This window comes from Temnothorax longispinosus, unplaced genomic scaffold, assembly GCF_030848805.1.
Source record: "Temnothorax longispinosus isolate EJ_2023e unplaced genomic scaffold, Tlon_JGU_v1 HiC_scaffold_26, whole genome shotgun sequence".
NCBI classification, from domain to species: Eukaryota; Metazoa; Arthropoda; class Insecta; order Hymenoptera; family Formicidae; genus Temnothorax; species Temnothorax longispinosus.
The window spans coordinates 262,045-276,630 of NW_027270080.1; the positions used below are offsets into that span (position 1 = coordinate 262,045).

Here is a 14,586-nt window from a genome sequence, read left to right on the forward strand (position 1 = left end):
CGTAATACCGACGCTTTCCGCGCGCTTATTAAATCTGTGTAATTTTCCGTGCTTTTCTGGCGTCCGCGTTATCCTTTCTGTGTTATTCAAATTTGACGCTACGTTATCAACCACCTACTTGCTTTATTAATGAACGCCAAATTGGCCATTAGTATTTTCTCTAAATCGATTATATAATAAATGTTACTCTTTATTTGTTAACCAATTGAAGTTATGATTTATGTGTCACCCCGCCGGATATCGCGCTGCCCTTAATCAATCCCGCCTTGCTCTTAGGTCGAGCTAGCAATTCCCTCGCACACCGACTTCGTTCGTTTTGCGTCTCTCTTTTGGTTCTTAGCGATTTCGCGGACGCGAATTAACGCGTCTGGCGCCCAACCTTAAGCTCGTTTCGCGGAGTGTCGGAGGTGCGAGAGAATCACCGGAGAGGCCTATCACCTTTCTCTCCTTTTCCCCTTTTGATCCGGCACACGCCCCGGACCGCTCCGGGAATGCAAAAAGCCGTGACAATATATATACAATATATAAAGAAAAACAACATAGCAAAAAGTAAATACTTACTTGTGGCTGTACTTGCTGTGGACTTTAATGCTTCTTTGTGTTTCCTATGCAAGCTCTGGTTTAAAAGATTGCAAATATCTCTTATGTCGTCAAGTTTATAACCGCTATAGTATTCTAATGTTGGATTCCGTCCTCCCAAGTCCTTCATTAGCAACGCGAGTAACAACCCCGCCATTGCCATTTTGTATAATCCATCAGAGAATGTTCCAGTATGTACCGAGCCAGAGTTAACGTGGGCATAGACACCTTGGCACACTATTTTCAGATAGTAGTGATTGAATTAGTATACATTTATATAGATTCTATTTGAATAAGACGGATATTTTATTGGAGAATAAAATAAAAAATTAAAGCATTAGTTTCCAACAGAAGAATGTAATTAATCTTCTACAAGCTGATGTTTTAAAATTCTTTCTACAGTACTTCTTTCTACAGTAAATATTATTGTATATATGTTTGCAAAAGCGCATCTTTTATGCGTTTTTTCTTTAGATGGCAAAACTTCCGCTTTTCGCTTCGCGCGAGTTTCTCTACCAACATTGGGTTGTCGTAATACATTGCTCTGTAAAGAATTTTGACTTCTGGTCGTTATTCCTTCCCTCAAAGTTGCAGTGCTGTTTTGTCGATTTTGTCCGAGTAATACCTTCGGTGGTGCCATTTTTCAGATATGACGAAACTTTAGTTCCTTATCTAATTGCTATAATTCACAAACATACATATAATTAGTTTATATATATTATACATAGTTTAATTTATATAGTGCATAATATAATACGGAATGCTTCAGAAATAAATTGTCAAATTTAAGGAGCATATTCTACTAACAGTAAAAATGAAAAAGTTACAAATTTTATGTAACACCAAAGGAAAGGAAGACGTAAAAAGAAGGAAGATAAGAGAGATAAGTAATTTCGAAGTACAACAGATAGTATAAGTGAATAAAAGAGAGAAGGAGGACATGTAAAATGTATATATGAAATGAAAAGAGAGCATTTTTATCTTTTTCTAACTCTTAAAACTGGAAAAGAATAAAAAATAAGTTAAACCGATAATAACTTACGATAATTCCTTCGCGTAAACGGGATTGATCTCCTCGGCATCAGCTCCCTGCCGTCAATATATAACTTGCATTCCGCTTCTGCATAATTGACGGTACATGCCCATTTCGTGGCATCTAGCCTTAGCATCTTTGTGATATCGTCATCATTAGGATTTTCTTCGTATCCTATCTTCTGAAGAAGTCCATCGAAATTCTTGATATGTATAACTAGATGACATTCAGAGCACTGGGCAAAATCACATAACATTCAGAGCACTGTGGGCAGAAATCACATATATATATATATATATATTCACGCCAAACCGCATATATAACATCATGTTATTTTACATTTAGGAAAATTATTTCATATTAACTCAATAGGCGTTAAACTTGTATACATTTCCAGCAAGTGACACAAGCCGATATTTATTGTTAATTATCGTATTGTCGCAAATAAACATTTCTTATTGCTGTTAATTACTTTGCACAATAAGGTTAAAAACATATTCAACATTGTAATTATTTATTAACATACATCGAAGATAATATACTTTTCTACTTTTTTAATGAAACTGCAAAATAATGCAAACATGTTATATACAGCTATTAATACTTATCACAGATTGATGTGTGTAAATAAAAAAATCATGTTACTTACACGACACAGCAGTGTACGACAGATCATATCACAGATGATATCACAGGTGATATCACAGATGATATGTTCACGGCATTCGCGGCCATTTTGTGGACACTTTCGCCAGTTGTCGGGTCTCTTATTATAGGGTCTCTAATCTGCACTGCGCGAAAGACCCGCCAGTGTCAAAAAAGTGAAAAGCACGCGATTCCAGCTAATGAAATGATGGCACGGCATGGCATGAGAGACGGTCGACGTAGAAGAAGTAGAAGTATCTTAAAAATAAATTTTTACATTTGGACTTTGCGTCGCAATATCTCCGCTCGTAGGGCACGTAGCGGAATATTATAAGAAAAACCCCTCCCCCCCCTAATTGGACCCCAAGCTATCGATCAAGCCTACTTAGAACTTGATCCGTTCACTCGTTATCGAGATCTCAACATCTCGGGTACTCGCAACGCAACCCGTCGCGTCGCGTAAAAGAGTCACGGTCGGTCTCGCTCAGCGTGTACTTGGCGCAAGACACTACCGTGTCTCTTGATACAAGAAGTAATATTTTTTGTCTTCCAGTATCAATTTCAGTCAATGTATGGATACATTCCTAACGAATTTGTCCCTCAAGAAGCTTTTATAATGCCTGCATACAATATTATTATATGCAATATTATTATATGCAATGTAAATTAATTGATATAAATACACCCGTAATAATTTCTGATGATGCTGACAAGACAGACTAGAGGTAAATAGAGGGAAATAGAGGAAGAGTGGAGGGATGAGTGAGAGAGAGGGAGGGGAGACAGAGAGAGAGAGAGAGAGAGAGAGAGAGAGAGTCAAATGCCAGCTTATTTAAATATTCATGGTTTAAAAATGAATGTATGAATGACAGACCAAAATAATTAAAAAAATTAATAGAAATAAGTTTTGAAGAAACTTGAACAGAATATGATATCGCGAAGATTGCAGTGATATAACTGTAGCAAAATGATTTTGATGCAAGAAATCATCATGTTTGAAATATTTTTTGTCAAATAAATTATTAAAATATTTATAATAAATAATACAAAATATACATTTATTTTATAAACATTTAAAAATTATTTAATATTATTATGTACATTTGAAAATTAGTATGTAAACGCGATATAAAAAAATAAGAGACATATAAAAGCACAAGAAAATAGTTTTAAGAAAATAGATTAAGATATTAAAAAGAAAATAATCTATAGAGACTGAAAGAAATGGAAGGTTTAGTAAGTCTAGGAAGCAAGAATGAAAATTATTATTACTCTCTTTTACTATAATATTATTTATTATCTGTAATGTAATGTTAAAAATGTTGTACTGCACTGCACAAAAGAGCCGCAAGCTCTAATACATAAAAGCGAAAGCAACGCGTATAACAAATTTTTATCTTATTTCTGAAAAATGTAATGTTGTAGAATAACATTATCATTTAAAAATGAATAGATTGGATATAAAAATGTTTTTAATTTTTATTTATAAAAAAAATCTATAAAGGACTATGCCCAGTTTTATATGAAAAAGTGTGCAAGTAAAAACCTGCACATTGCTTCCTCATAGTTTTTAAGTGTGCGAGTAGAAACCTGCACATTGCTTCCTCATAGTTTTTAAGTGGGCAAGTAGAAACTTGCACATTGCTTCCTCATAATTTTTAAGTATGCAAATTATAAATTTGAACATTGCTTTCTCACAATTTTCAAGTATGCAAATTATAAATTTGCACATTGTTTAATCAACATTTTACTTCGCTCATAAAGCTTTCTCTATGAGGAAGCCTGTTTTTTTATACATAATTATTAGTAGATATTTATTAATTTGGTTTCCTCATAGAGAAAGCTTTATGAGTAAAATAAAATGTTGATTAAGTAATGTGCAAATTTATAATTTGCACACTTAAAAATTGTGAGGAAGTAATGTTCAAATTTATAATTTGCATACTTAAAAATTATGAGGAAGCATTGTGCAAGTTTCTACTTGCCCACTTAAAAACTATGAGGAAGTAATGTGCAGGTTTCTACTTGCACACTTAAAAACTATGAGGAAGCAATGTGCAAGTTTCTACTTACACACTTTTTTTATTGTGATAAAGTTTTATTGCAACTAATATCTGTTATACTAATATCTGTTATACTCTTACAAAAATTAATTAAATAATTAATGTTTTTACTAAAATGATCTCTACTAATTGCAGAATATATCTTATTTCCATTCTGTTCAATACCAACCTTCTTTTAATGATACTCTATATAAAATTACATGTATAACTTATACATGTTACTTTTTAAGCAGAAATTGGTAACCCTTTCACCGATCTTCGCAAAATTCAAAACAACCTTCCTTTAATGATAATCTATTAAAATTACATGTACATCTTTTACACTTTTTAAGCAGAAATCGATAATCCTTTCACCGATTATCGCCAAATTATACACTTTTTAAGCAGAAATCGGTAATCCCTTCACCGATCCTCGCCAAATTCAAGAAAAAACTAAAGATCATAACAGAATTAGAAATAACCCGATATCTCAAAATTTGCGGAAGTTAAAACAACCACAGACATTTCTCCAAATATTATAGACCTTTGATCGCATATAAAGCTGGGTCTAATCAACTAAATCTTAAAGAATTATATATGAAATAGGGGTAGAGAAGACTGAAGAATATAATAGAATTAGAAATAACCCAATATCTCAAAATTTGCGGAAGTTAAAGCTACCACAGACATTTCTCAAAAATTCAAAATTTTGTATAAAAAAAGAGACTTTTTACCGATTATCGCCAAATTCAATACCAACCTTCTTTTAATAATACTCTATATAAAATTACATGTATAATTAATTTATACATGTAACTTTTTAAGCAAAAATCAGTAACTCCTTCATCGATTCTCGCCAAATTCAATACCCTCCTTAAATGATATTCTATCCATCAAAAATTAAGCTCGATATCTCAAAATTTGCGGAAATTAGAGCAATCACGTAGATTTTTTTAAACAGTAATCGATCTTCTTCGATGGCACTACAGCCCAGGGCGGGCCATGGCCTCCCGAATTTTGGACCTCCAGACGTCCCGATCCGCGGCCTCTCTCTTCCAGTTGTTCACTTGCAGCAGTGCCTTTGCATCCGCGGTTACACCATCCTCCCATCTGTTCCTCGGCCTTCCCCTCGGGCGTCCTCCCAAAAATTTCGTCTCCAGCACTCTCCTCGGCATCCTCCCCGCATCCAGTCGTTGCACATGCCCGGCCCATTTGAGCCTCATGAGGCCTATATATGTGGATAGTTCGGGTGCCCCATATAACCGGTACAGCTCGTGGTTATATCTGATTCTCCACATGCCATCCTCCTGTGTCGGGCCGTAGATTCTTCTCAGGACTTTCCTTTCGAAAGCATCCAAAACGCTTGCACTCCTCTGCGTGACCGCCCAGGTTTCGCAACCATACGTAGCCACACTACGTATTAGCGTCTTGTAGAGCAGGATTTTTGTATCTCTGCGTACGTCTCTCGATTTCATTATTGGAATTAAGGAGAAGTACGCCCTGTTTGCCGCCTTGACTCTTGCCTGGACCTCTCTGGCTTTGTTATTGTCTGAGGTGATTATTTAGCCCAGGTATTTGAACTCCTCTACATTTTTAAATGTATAGCTTCCAAAGTTGGCTCTATGCCTTGACCCGCCTCCCTTTCTTGACACAATCATCATCTTGGTCTTGTCCTCATTCACCTGTAGCCCAATTCTTCTTGCTGCCTCCTCCAATCTTCTGAAGGTTTCATGAAGTTCCGACACGGATCTTGCGAGGCAATCTATATCGTCCGCGTAGACCGCCAACTGCTTGGATCTGTAGCAAAGCTCACCATTGACGTCTACCTCCATTTTCCGCACAACTCCTTCTAATGCCAGATTGAAAAGCATGGGAGCCAGCCCGTCTCCTTGTTTCAGTCCTCTGTCGAAGGCGAATTCCGTCCCCAGTTCTCCCTGAATTCTGACAGCGCAGCGTGATGAATTCATGGTTACTTTTGTTAGCCTGACTAGCTTCGGTGGAATTCCTAGGTCCAGCATCGTGGTGTATAGTTTTTCTCTGTCTATGCTATCGTAGGCTTGTCTGAAGTCAACAAAGAGTTGGTATACGTCGATGTTGTACTCCCAGCACTTCCTCAGGGTTTGTCTTACTGTGTGAAGTTGATCTATTGTTGATCTGTTGTTTCGGAAACCTGCTTGATATTCTCCCAGGGCCCGTTCTGCGTATGGTTCCAGACGGTTTTTGATGATCGAAGTAAGGATCTTATATGCAGTATTTAGCAGAGAGATTCCCCGATAATTTTTACAGTCTAAGTTGTCCCCCTTCTTATGGATAGGGCAGATTATCCCTTCCTCCCACTCTTTGGGGATGGCTTCCTCGTCCCAAGCTTTCTGGATTATCTTGTGTATGGCCCTCAAAGCTGGCAATCCACCGTGCTTGAAGAGTTCGGCTGGTAGATTGTCTTTTCCGGGTGCTTTGTTATTTTTTAAAGATCTTATTACTTTAGATATCTCTTCTAAGGTGGGTGGGTTATCCTCCAGCTTTGCCACTGAGTTGTTATTCCACATGCGGGGGTCCGACTGGTGTTCCCTGTTCTGGGTCGAGTCCTTATTCAGTAGTTGTTGGAAGAACTCTTTCCATCTTTTGGCCACTGGTTCTCTTCCCACCACCACTGTTCCTCTTGAGTCTCTGCATATGTTGGGGGCCGGTTTAAATCCTCTTCGGAAGAAGTTCAGCTCCCGAAAGGCTCCCCTTGGGTTTTGTTCATGGAAATTCTTTTGCATTTGCAGTACTCGGTCATTGGTGGATTCACGCCTTTTTCTTCTGCAGATCTTTTTCGCTTCACTTTTTGCTGTTTTATATTCCTTTTCTCTCTGTCTCGTGGATCGGGACAACCATTGTGCTCTGAGCTCATTCCTTCTTTCTATAGCCTCTCTGCATTCTTCGTCGTACCAATCGTTTCTCTTCCTCATGTTCCGGTATCCAATCGTTTCTTCCGCGGTCTGTTTTATTATACTTTTCAGAGTTTCCCAGCTGTCCTCCAACGACAGTTAGTCCTGCATAGCTCCTGTTAGCCTTTCCCCCAGTCTTTCCTCCAGTTTTGACTGGTAGATTCCATTTGTTCCTTCCTCCTTCAATCTATCCACATTGAACTTTTGGCATCTAGTGTGTGCTTTTGTTTGCCTACTCGACATACGACACCGGAACTTAACTCCTACCAGGAAATGGTCCGACTCCACATTTGCCTTCCTGTGCGTTCTTACTTGGAGTACGCTGGATGCTCCTCTTTTCTCTATTAGTACGTGGTCAATCTGGTTGCACGTTGAGCCGTCCGGCGAGTTCCATGTTCCCTTATGTATGTTTTTCCTAGGAAAGTATGTTGAGCTGACTACCATATTCCTGCTAGTCGCAAAATCTATCACCCGGAGGCCGTTATTATTTGACCCTGCGTGTAGGCTCTCCTTCCCTATGATCGGGCGGTATATTGTTTCTCTTCCGATTTTAGCATTCAAGTCTCCCAGCATCATTTTAATATCATTAGATGGTGTTGTATCATATACTCGTTCCAGTATACTATAGAATGAGTCTTTGGTGGAGTCTCTTTTTTCCTCAGTTTCCGCGTGCACATTGATCAGACTAAGATTAAAGAATTTGGTTTTTATTCTGATAGTACATACTCTGTCACTGATCGGTCGAAACTCCATTATATTGTCTCGCAGGTCCTTGTGTACCACAAAACCCACTCCGAGGAAGTGTTTTTGGTCTCCACTGTGGACAAAATCATAATCTCTTATTCTCATAGTGCTGTTTCCTTTCCATCTTGTTTCTTGGATTGCTAGGATCTGGATTCCACATTTTGTGATCTCCTCTACCAGGCTTTTAGCCGCTGCTGTCTCATACAAGGTCCTTACATTCCACGTTCCCATTCTCAATTCCATATTACGTAGCCCAAGTCGTCGCCGTTGTGACCGTCCCATCCGAGGCCCAGTTTCTGGTTTCTTAACAAGTTGGTTTTACGGGGCAGGTTGTTAGCCTAGCGCCCAATCCCCAACCTGGGGGGCAACAGTAATCGATAACCCCTTTATTATTAGCAATTTTTATTAATTCTATTATATTTTTCAGTTTTTTCTACCTCTATTTTATATATAATTTGTTAAGATTTGGTTGATTAGTTCTGGAGTTATAGAAATTTCGGTTTTGGCACATACACACACACATACATACATACAAACCTTTTTTTTTTTAATGCGATATTTCGACGTTTTAGAACACTCTGAACATATTGACGTCAAAAACTAAAAAAACAATCTTTTCTTTGGTTTCTTCCTTTCTTCTACCCCTATTTTATATACCTATAATTCTTTTAAATTTGGTTGATTAGACTCACTGAGTCTAATCAACCAAATTTAAGAGAATTAAACTCACTGAGTCTAATCAACCAAATTTAAAAGAATTATAGGTATATAAAATAAGGGTAGAAGAAAGGAAGAAACCAAAGAAAAGATTGTTTTGAGTTTTTGACGTCAATATGTTCAGAGTGTTCTAAAACGTCGAAATATCGCATTAAAAAAAATGTTTGTATGTATGTATGTGTGTGTGTATGTGCCAAATTTACCGAAATTTCTATAACTCCAGAACTAATCAACCAAATCTTAACAAATTATATATGAAATAGGGGTAGAAAAAACTGAAAAATATAATAGAATTAATAAAAATTGCTAATAATAAAGGGGTTATCGATTACTGTTTAAAAAAATCTACGTGATTGCTCTAATTTCCGCAAATTTTGAGATATCGAGCTTAATTTTTGATGGATATCATTTGGCTCAAATCATTAGAGCCAATTTTATACGCATACGCAATCAAAGGTTCATATACGAATTTACGAAAACAAAGCTTCCTCTATGAGGAAGCAAAACGGGCCCTTAGTAAACAGCAATCTAGAACAGACATGGCTAGAATTGTAGGGCATCAAAGAGGATTAAAAAGTTCCATAGGCACAACTTTGTAACGAGTCCTCTGAATGCTAAAGCTGTCCAAAGTTCGCTATTATGACCATGTATCACTGGTCTGATCTGATTTCTCTGCATCCACGACTTTTCGCGGTGACGGCGATAACGGATTATACCAAAGACATTGAAATAATATGTCTAGAATGTATTTGATACAGTTTACAGCTAACAAGGAAAGTACGGAAGTGTCCCTCTCCGATTTTGATGAGCTTTTAAAATGTTGTTTTCTAGACAAAAATAAGGGACACGTATTTTTTTATACGTGTCCATACGCATATTTAGGAGCTGAAACATCCCTTTGAAAAAAATTGATTTTTCTCTTTCAGGCCGAATATTTCCGAAACTATAAAAAACAGAAAAAATTTTTTAAACAAAAGTTGAATGGTTTGAAGAGTACTTTAAAATAATAATAATAAATTTTTATTTTTTAATAATTTATAATTTAGGTTAGGTCTGTACGCTCGCCAGACTTCAATTGAGCAATTTTAAAACTTTTCGTTTCGTACTTCGTGAGGTACCCCTCTATCGATTAATCTTCAGGACAATAATAATGATAGTGGAAGTATCTTGAAAACTTTTATTAGATTTAAAAAAATTTTAAATACACAATTATAACGTACATAAATAGATCATAAAAGTTTTTTCTAAAACATTTTACATATATCTTACCGTTTCTATGATAATTGCTTAGAATACTATCAAATATAAGCGTTATCCTTGAGAGGTTGTTTCATACGTCTTAAACCTTAAAATAACCATATATAAAAAATTATATAGGGGGAGTCCGGGAGACTTGACCATAGAGGAGAGTTGAACCACTTCAAATATCTCGTTCAAGTTTTGCGCCAAGAGCGCCGTTGTCAAGCCGCGACATACGTGTCATCCGCCACTACTATGTCACGTGACAACATGACTTGGTAGTGCGTTTCGACCGTGAGTGAGACAAACGTGTTTTAACGTGCTCGGATTGAGCTCTTTGTTCAAAAAGCTCAATGAAAACATTAGAAATGTGATTTTAAGTCCAAATTTGTGAGTTCTTAATAAACTAAAGTCTAAATATGTTTTTATTATTTTTTTCCATGAGTTTATAGAATATGGTCAAATCTCCCTACACGGTGGGTCATGTCTCCCATCCTTTAGGGAGAGATGAACCAAATCTCGTTTTTTTTTTTTTTTTAATTTAATATAACATTTACGTTTATAAACGTACTGAAATTATTAAATTCACAAATTGTAGCCATATAATAAAACTTTGCTTTGACATAAAAAAAATGTATAGATCAATTACACTAAATTTTATGGACCTTTAAGTAAAACGTGGTTCAACTCTCCCGGACTCGCCCTACTCTTAAATTTTTCTGTTTAACAATACATTTTAAGAAAATTAAATCAATTCCGGACAATTATGATATAGTTTTTCTAAGACATAAAAGAATCATAATTGTTTGAAATCAATTGGATTCTTCAATTTTCGAAATATATTGTTAAACACAAAAATTTAAGAGTACATATTTTTTTATATATGTTTGTTTTAAATTTTAAAGACGTATTGTAGGATAACATTATCAGAAAGACATCTTATTTCCTGATATATAATATCTTTAAAATATTTTGTTTTAATGTAACCGCGCCTTAATAAAGTATATATATTTATTGTGTTATATTATCTTCTATCCATTCTTCGTTAATAACTGATATGATTTTGTCGTTGTCCATCATTGTGATATGATTACCTTCCACATAATGAATTTGCACTTTACCTTCGGTAACCTAAAAATAAGTTTCTTGTTATAAAGTTTCATGTTATTTTTAAAATCATAGTTTTATTTCAAAAATATCTATCCAAATTATAGATTTATTTACCTTATGTAAACCATAATCCTCTTCAGTAAAAGAGACAATCGGAAATGTGGGTTTTAGCAATGTTATAGGTGATTTAAGGCGAGGTAATGATGAAATATCGTAATCCTGTACAGCGACAATATGATTGTAAACTGTGAAATATATAAACTTTTGATTTTCGATGGTTAATACATTTAAATCCTTCGGAAAGTAAGCATAAAATACTTTCAGTTTTTCGTCCCATGTGTTACATTTATTCAGCTCTAACGCAAGCTGTAAATAAGAAAATTTTGTATGATTAATTATAATAAATATACCAAAATAACATCTGCGTTTTATCAATATAAATATGAAAGATTTATTGAATCTTTAAACCATGATAAAATCTGTTGTTATTCTTGTTAATTCATTAAAATTTCTAAATCTTCTTGCGATACAACGAAATGTAAAACAATATATTTTACTATTTGAAGATTCAAATACAAATCTTTGAAGATATTCATGTTACAATGAGTCATTTTATGTGTGTTCTTATTTTATTTAAATTTATGTAAGATTAAAATTACATAAATAGTTTTTATGATAAAAAATGTGTTTTTTTTAATAATTTACTAACTGTTTTCTTGTTAATTGTAGTGTACATTTCCAATAAACCAAGTAATATCGTGTTTTGTAACTCTTCTGGCGAAGTACAGTCCAAATATTGATTAGTCCAAAGTTTCAATTGATCAGGAGCTCCATCTATTAGTATTAACCGTCCTGAGAAATTATTAGCTTCTAATAATCTTGCTAATTCGATGGCAATTAAGGATCCAAATGAATAACCCACTATTAGAAATTCCCTTTGATCTTTCATTTTTTTTAATATGTGCTAAGAAAATACAAATATTAATGTATATGTAAGCTGTGATATAATACGAAAGATTTTTATCTAATTGTTAAATATTACTTTTAACATAAATATTTTAATTAAATTTAATCTTCTTACTGGCAGCAAATAAGCGGCTGACTTCATCACTGAATGATTGTCGTCAGGAATATTAAGTACACCATGTTGCACACACGTTGCCGAAGATTTAATTCCTGATGCTATAGATTTATATACTCTTAAACATCCTTCGATTCCCGGTAAGAGAAATATATTGCCTCGATTAACCTCCTTCGTAACAAGTTCTACAAGAATATCTGGAACAAAGTCTGAATTCTTCACTTTTCGAATCAGCATGTCGAAGCCTCCCAAATTACTTGGATTAATTTCATTTGTATCTTGTATCTTTCCTTGGTCGGCTGTAATTGTCATTTGTCTAAGTTTAACAAAATTTAGAGTCCTAATGTCTTGCGCTGTCAGGGAAATATCGAACTCTCTTTCCAACATTTGCTTAATTTCTACTGCCATCATCGAATCCATACCCATTTCGGCCAATGGCATATTTGATGGTATTGCGTTTATGTTCTTCAATCCTATTTTGTTTGAAATAAAGTAAAAATTGTATAATAAAATCAATTATATGTTATTTTATTTAATCTTTTAAAATTGAATATACACCAAAAATTTTAATCAAGAATCAAATTGTTACATTTTTTTAATATCTTTAAGCACTTAGCTATTTCAATACAAATGCTTAGTAAATAGAAACATTGTTAATTATTGCCTAATTAGCACATATTGGTATGCATCTTATTTGAAACTTTTTAAATTATTAGGAAATCTTCTCATGTTGTAAAACGTTAAAAAATTTTTGAAATAGTATAAAAGATACATCTGAAGAAAAGTTCAATCTTCAAGTAATCAATCAAGGAGCAAAAATAGCGAACACAGACGATCTGTTTGTGATTGAATGTATGTCATTGAAAAATGATTTTTTGACAAGTAAATGACTATATAAAAGTGCATTTCTTTAATCAACTACTATTCTGCAAATAAAAATGCTTTAATTGTAGAAGCTTAAATAAGTTATCAGTTTATCAAAAAATTTAACGTTTTTTTCCCCAAAAAGTTTAAAGGTACAATTTTCTATAGAAAATTGTCTTAAATAATTTATTATTAATGTATAACAAAGAAAATTATAATAAAATTATAAAATAATTATATTTTGCTCCCTCATAGAGGAAGCTTTGTTTTCGTAAACCTCGTGTATGGACCTTTGATCGCGTATAATGCTAGCTCCAATCAACTAAATCTTAAAGAATTATATATGAAATATGAGTAGAAAAGACTAAAGAACATAATAAAATTAGAAAAATTGTTAATAATAAAGAGATTACCGATTTCTGTCTAAAAAAGTCAACGTAATGCTTTAAACAAAAAATGTTTATTATTCTCGATAACAATTGGCAACTAGTAGTGTATAAAAAACGACTTTACGACCCTCAGGTTCAAGTCCTTATCAAGCAATTATTTCTTTTTCTTTCTTTCAGATATCTCACTTTATGGCTGACTAAATTTTCGGAAAAAAAAAACAACTCCTTTTTCTTCTAAATATTAATTGCGATCTTAAAATTTTGATTAAAACTTAGGTTATACAATAATAATTTAAATGAGAGAAACACGTAGAGACTTAGAGAATTAAGCCTACTGCAATTGTGAGAGATAGTTTTCCAAATATTATAAGCATTCCTGTATTAGTGCAAAAAATAAATTTTTTGAGACATTACCTACTTATTCCAATAAATACACTTGGAATAACATTTTTATTCCATTTTTATTTCATGGCATTATATGTATTTAGTATTTTTCTTTGTTTAGCTTTGTATAAAACTGCTTACCCATCATATGAGCAACTGTTTCATAAATATTCATTGATCCGCCAATTTTTGCTTTTTCAGCAACAACCATACTGCTTACAACAGGTCGATCTTGTAACAGAAATACTTCTAATGTATCTAAACAGGAAGATATTCGTTGTTGCAATGTACCTCCAATAACCAATTCCTTATTTTCTTCTTGCATATCTGCCACGAGTCCGACATCACCAACAGCACCCCATTGTATCGCTAAACCATGTAATCCTTCTTTCATCCTCTTCTCACAAATTCTCTCCATTACGGAATTAGCCATCCCATAATTTGTCTGGCCTGCGTTTCCTCTTCCACACGACACGGACGAAAAAACGACAAAATGTCGAAGTTGTAGACAGATCTTTCTCGACAATTCGTCCATTTTTTTCGTCATCCATGCTTTCGATTTGAATGAATTCTCGAACGTATGCGGTGATTGATTTTGAAATATACAATCTTTTAAAACAACTGCAAGATTAAATATGGCATCCACTGGTGCTCTTTCTTCAGCAAATTTTAATAGGGATTCACAATCTTCATGTTTCAAATTATCGTCGACTGTAACGATCTGTACATCCACACCGTAAGATCGCCATAGCTTTACTCTTGATTGCTGATAACCTGTTCTAATCCCGGTTCGTGATGTTAATACCAGATTTTTTGCACCTCGAAGAGT

General features: G+C 34.3%; 2 protein-coding genes and 1 long non-coding RNA gene across 4 annotated transcripts; all 3 read right to left on the reverse strand.

Annotated features, from left to right (window-relative positions):
* Positions 1 to 916: 916 nt before the first annotated feature.
* On the reverse strand, positions 917 to 3,288 carry LOC139824081 (uncharacterized). 2 transcript variants are annotated; one of them, XR_011735000.1, is made up of 3 exons: positions 2,262 to 3,288; positions 1,622 to 1,876; positions 917 to 1,258 (listed from the first exon to the last, which is right to left on the reverse strand). It is a non-coding gene; the product is annotated as an uncharacterized lncRNA (long non-coding RNA). The 2 variants fall into 2 exon arrangements; XR_011734999.1 differs by having other exon boundaries at positions 1,622 to 3,288.
* Positions 3,289 to 7,328: 4,040 nt separating this feature from the next.
* Positions 7,329 to 8,204, reverse strand: LOC139824089 (craniofacial development protein 2-like). The gene has a single exon (XM_071796589.1). It carries the CDS (start codon positions 8,202 to 8,204, stop codon positions 7,329 to 7,331), a length of 876 nt encoding a protein of 291 aa, XP_071652690.1.
* A 1,649-nt stretch (positions 8,205 to 9,853) lies between these two features.
* LOC139824067 (fatty acid synthase-like) lies at positions 9,854 to 14,437 on the reverse strand. Its single transcript, XM_071796555.1, has 5 exons — positions 13,899 to 14,437; positions 12,121 to 12,593; positions 11,749 to 12,003; positions 11,154 to 11,405; positions 9,854 to 11,060 (listed from the first exon to the last, which is right to left on the reverse strand). Exons 1-5 carry the CDS (start codon positions 14,302 to 14,304, stop codon positions 10,941 to 10,943), a joined length of 1,506 nt encoding a protein of 501 aa, XP_071652656.1. The 5' UTR covers positions 14,305 to 14,437; the 3' UTR covers positions 9,854 to 10,940.
* Between the last annotated feature and the right edge of the window lie 149 nt (positions 14,438 to 14,586).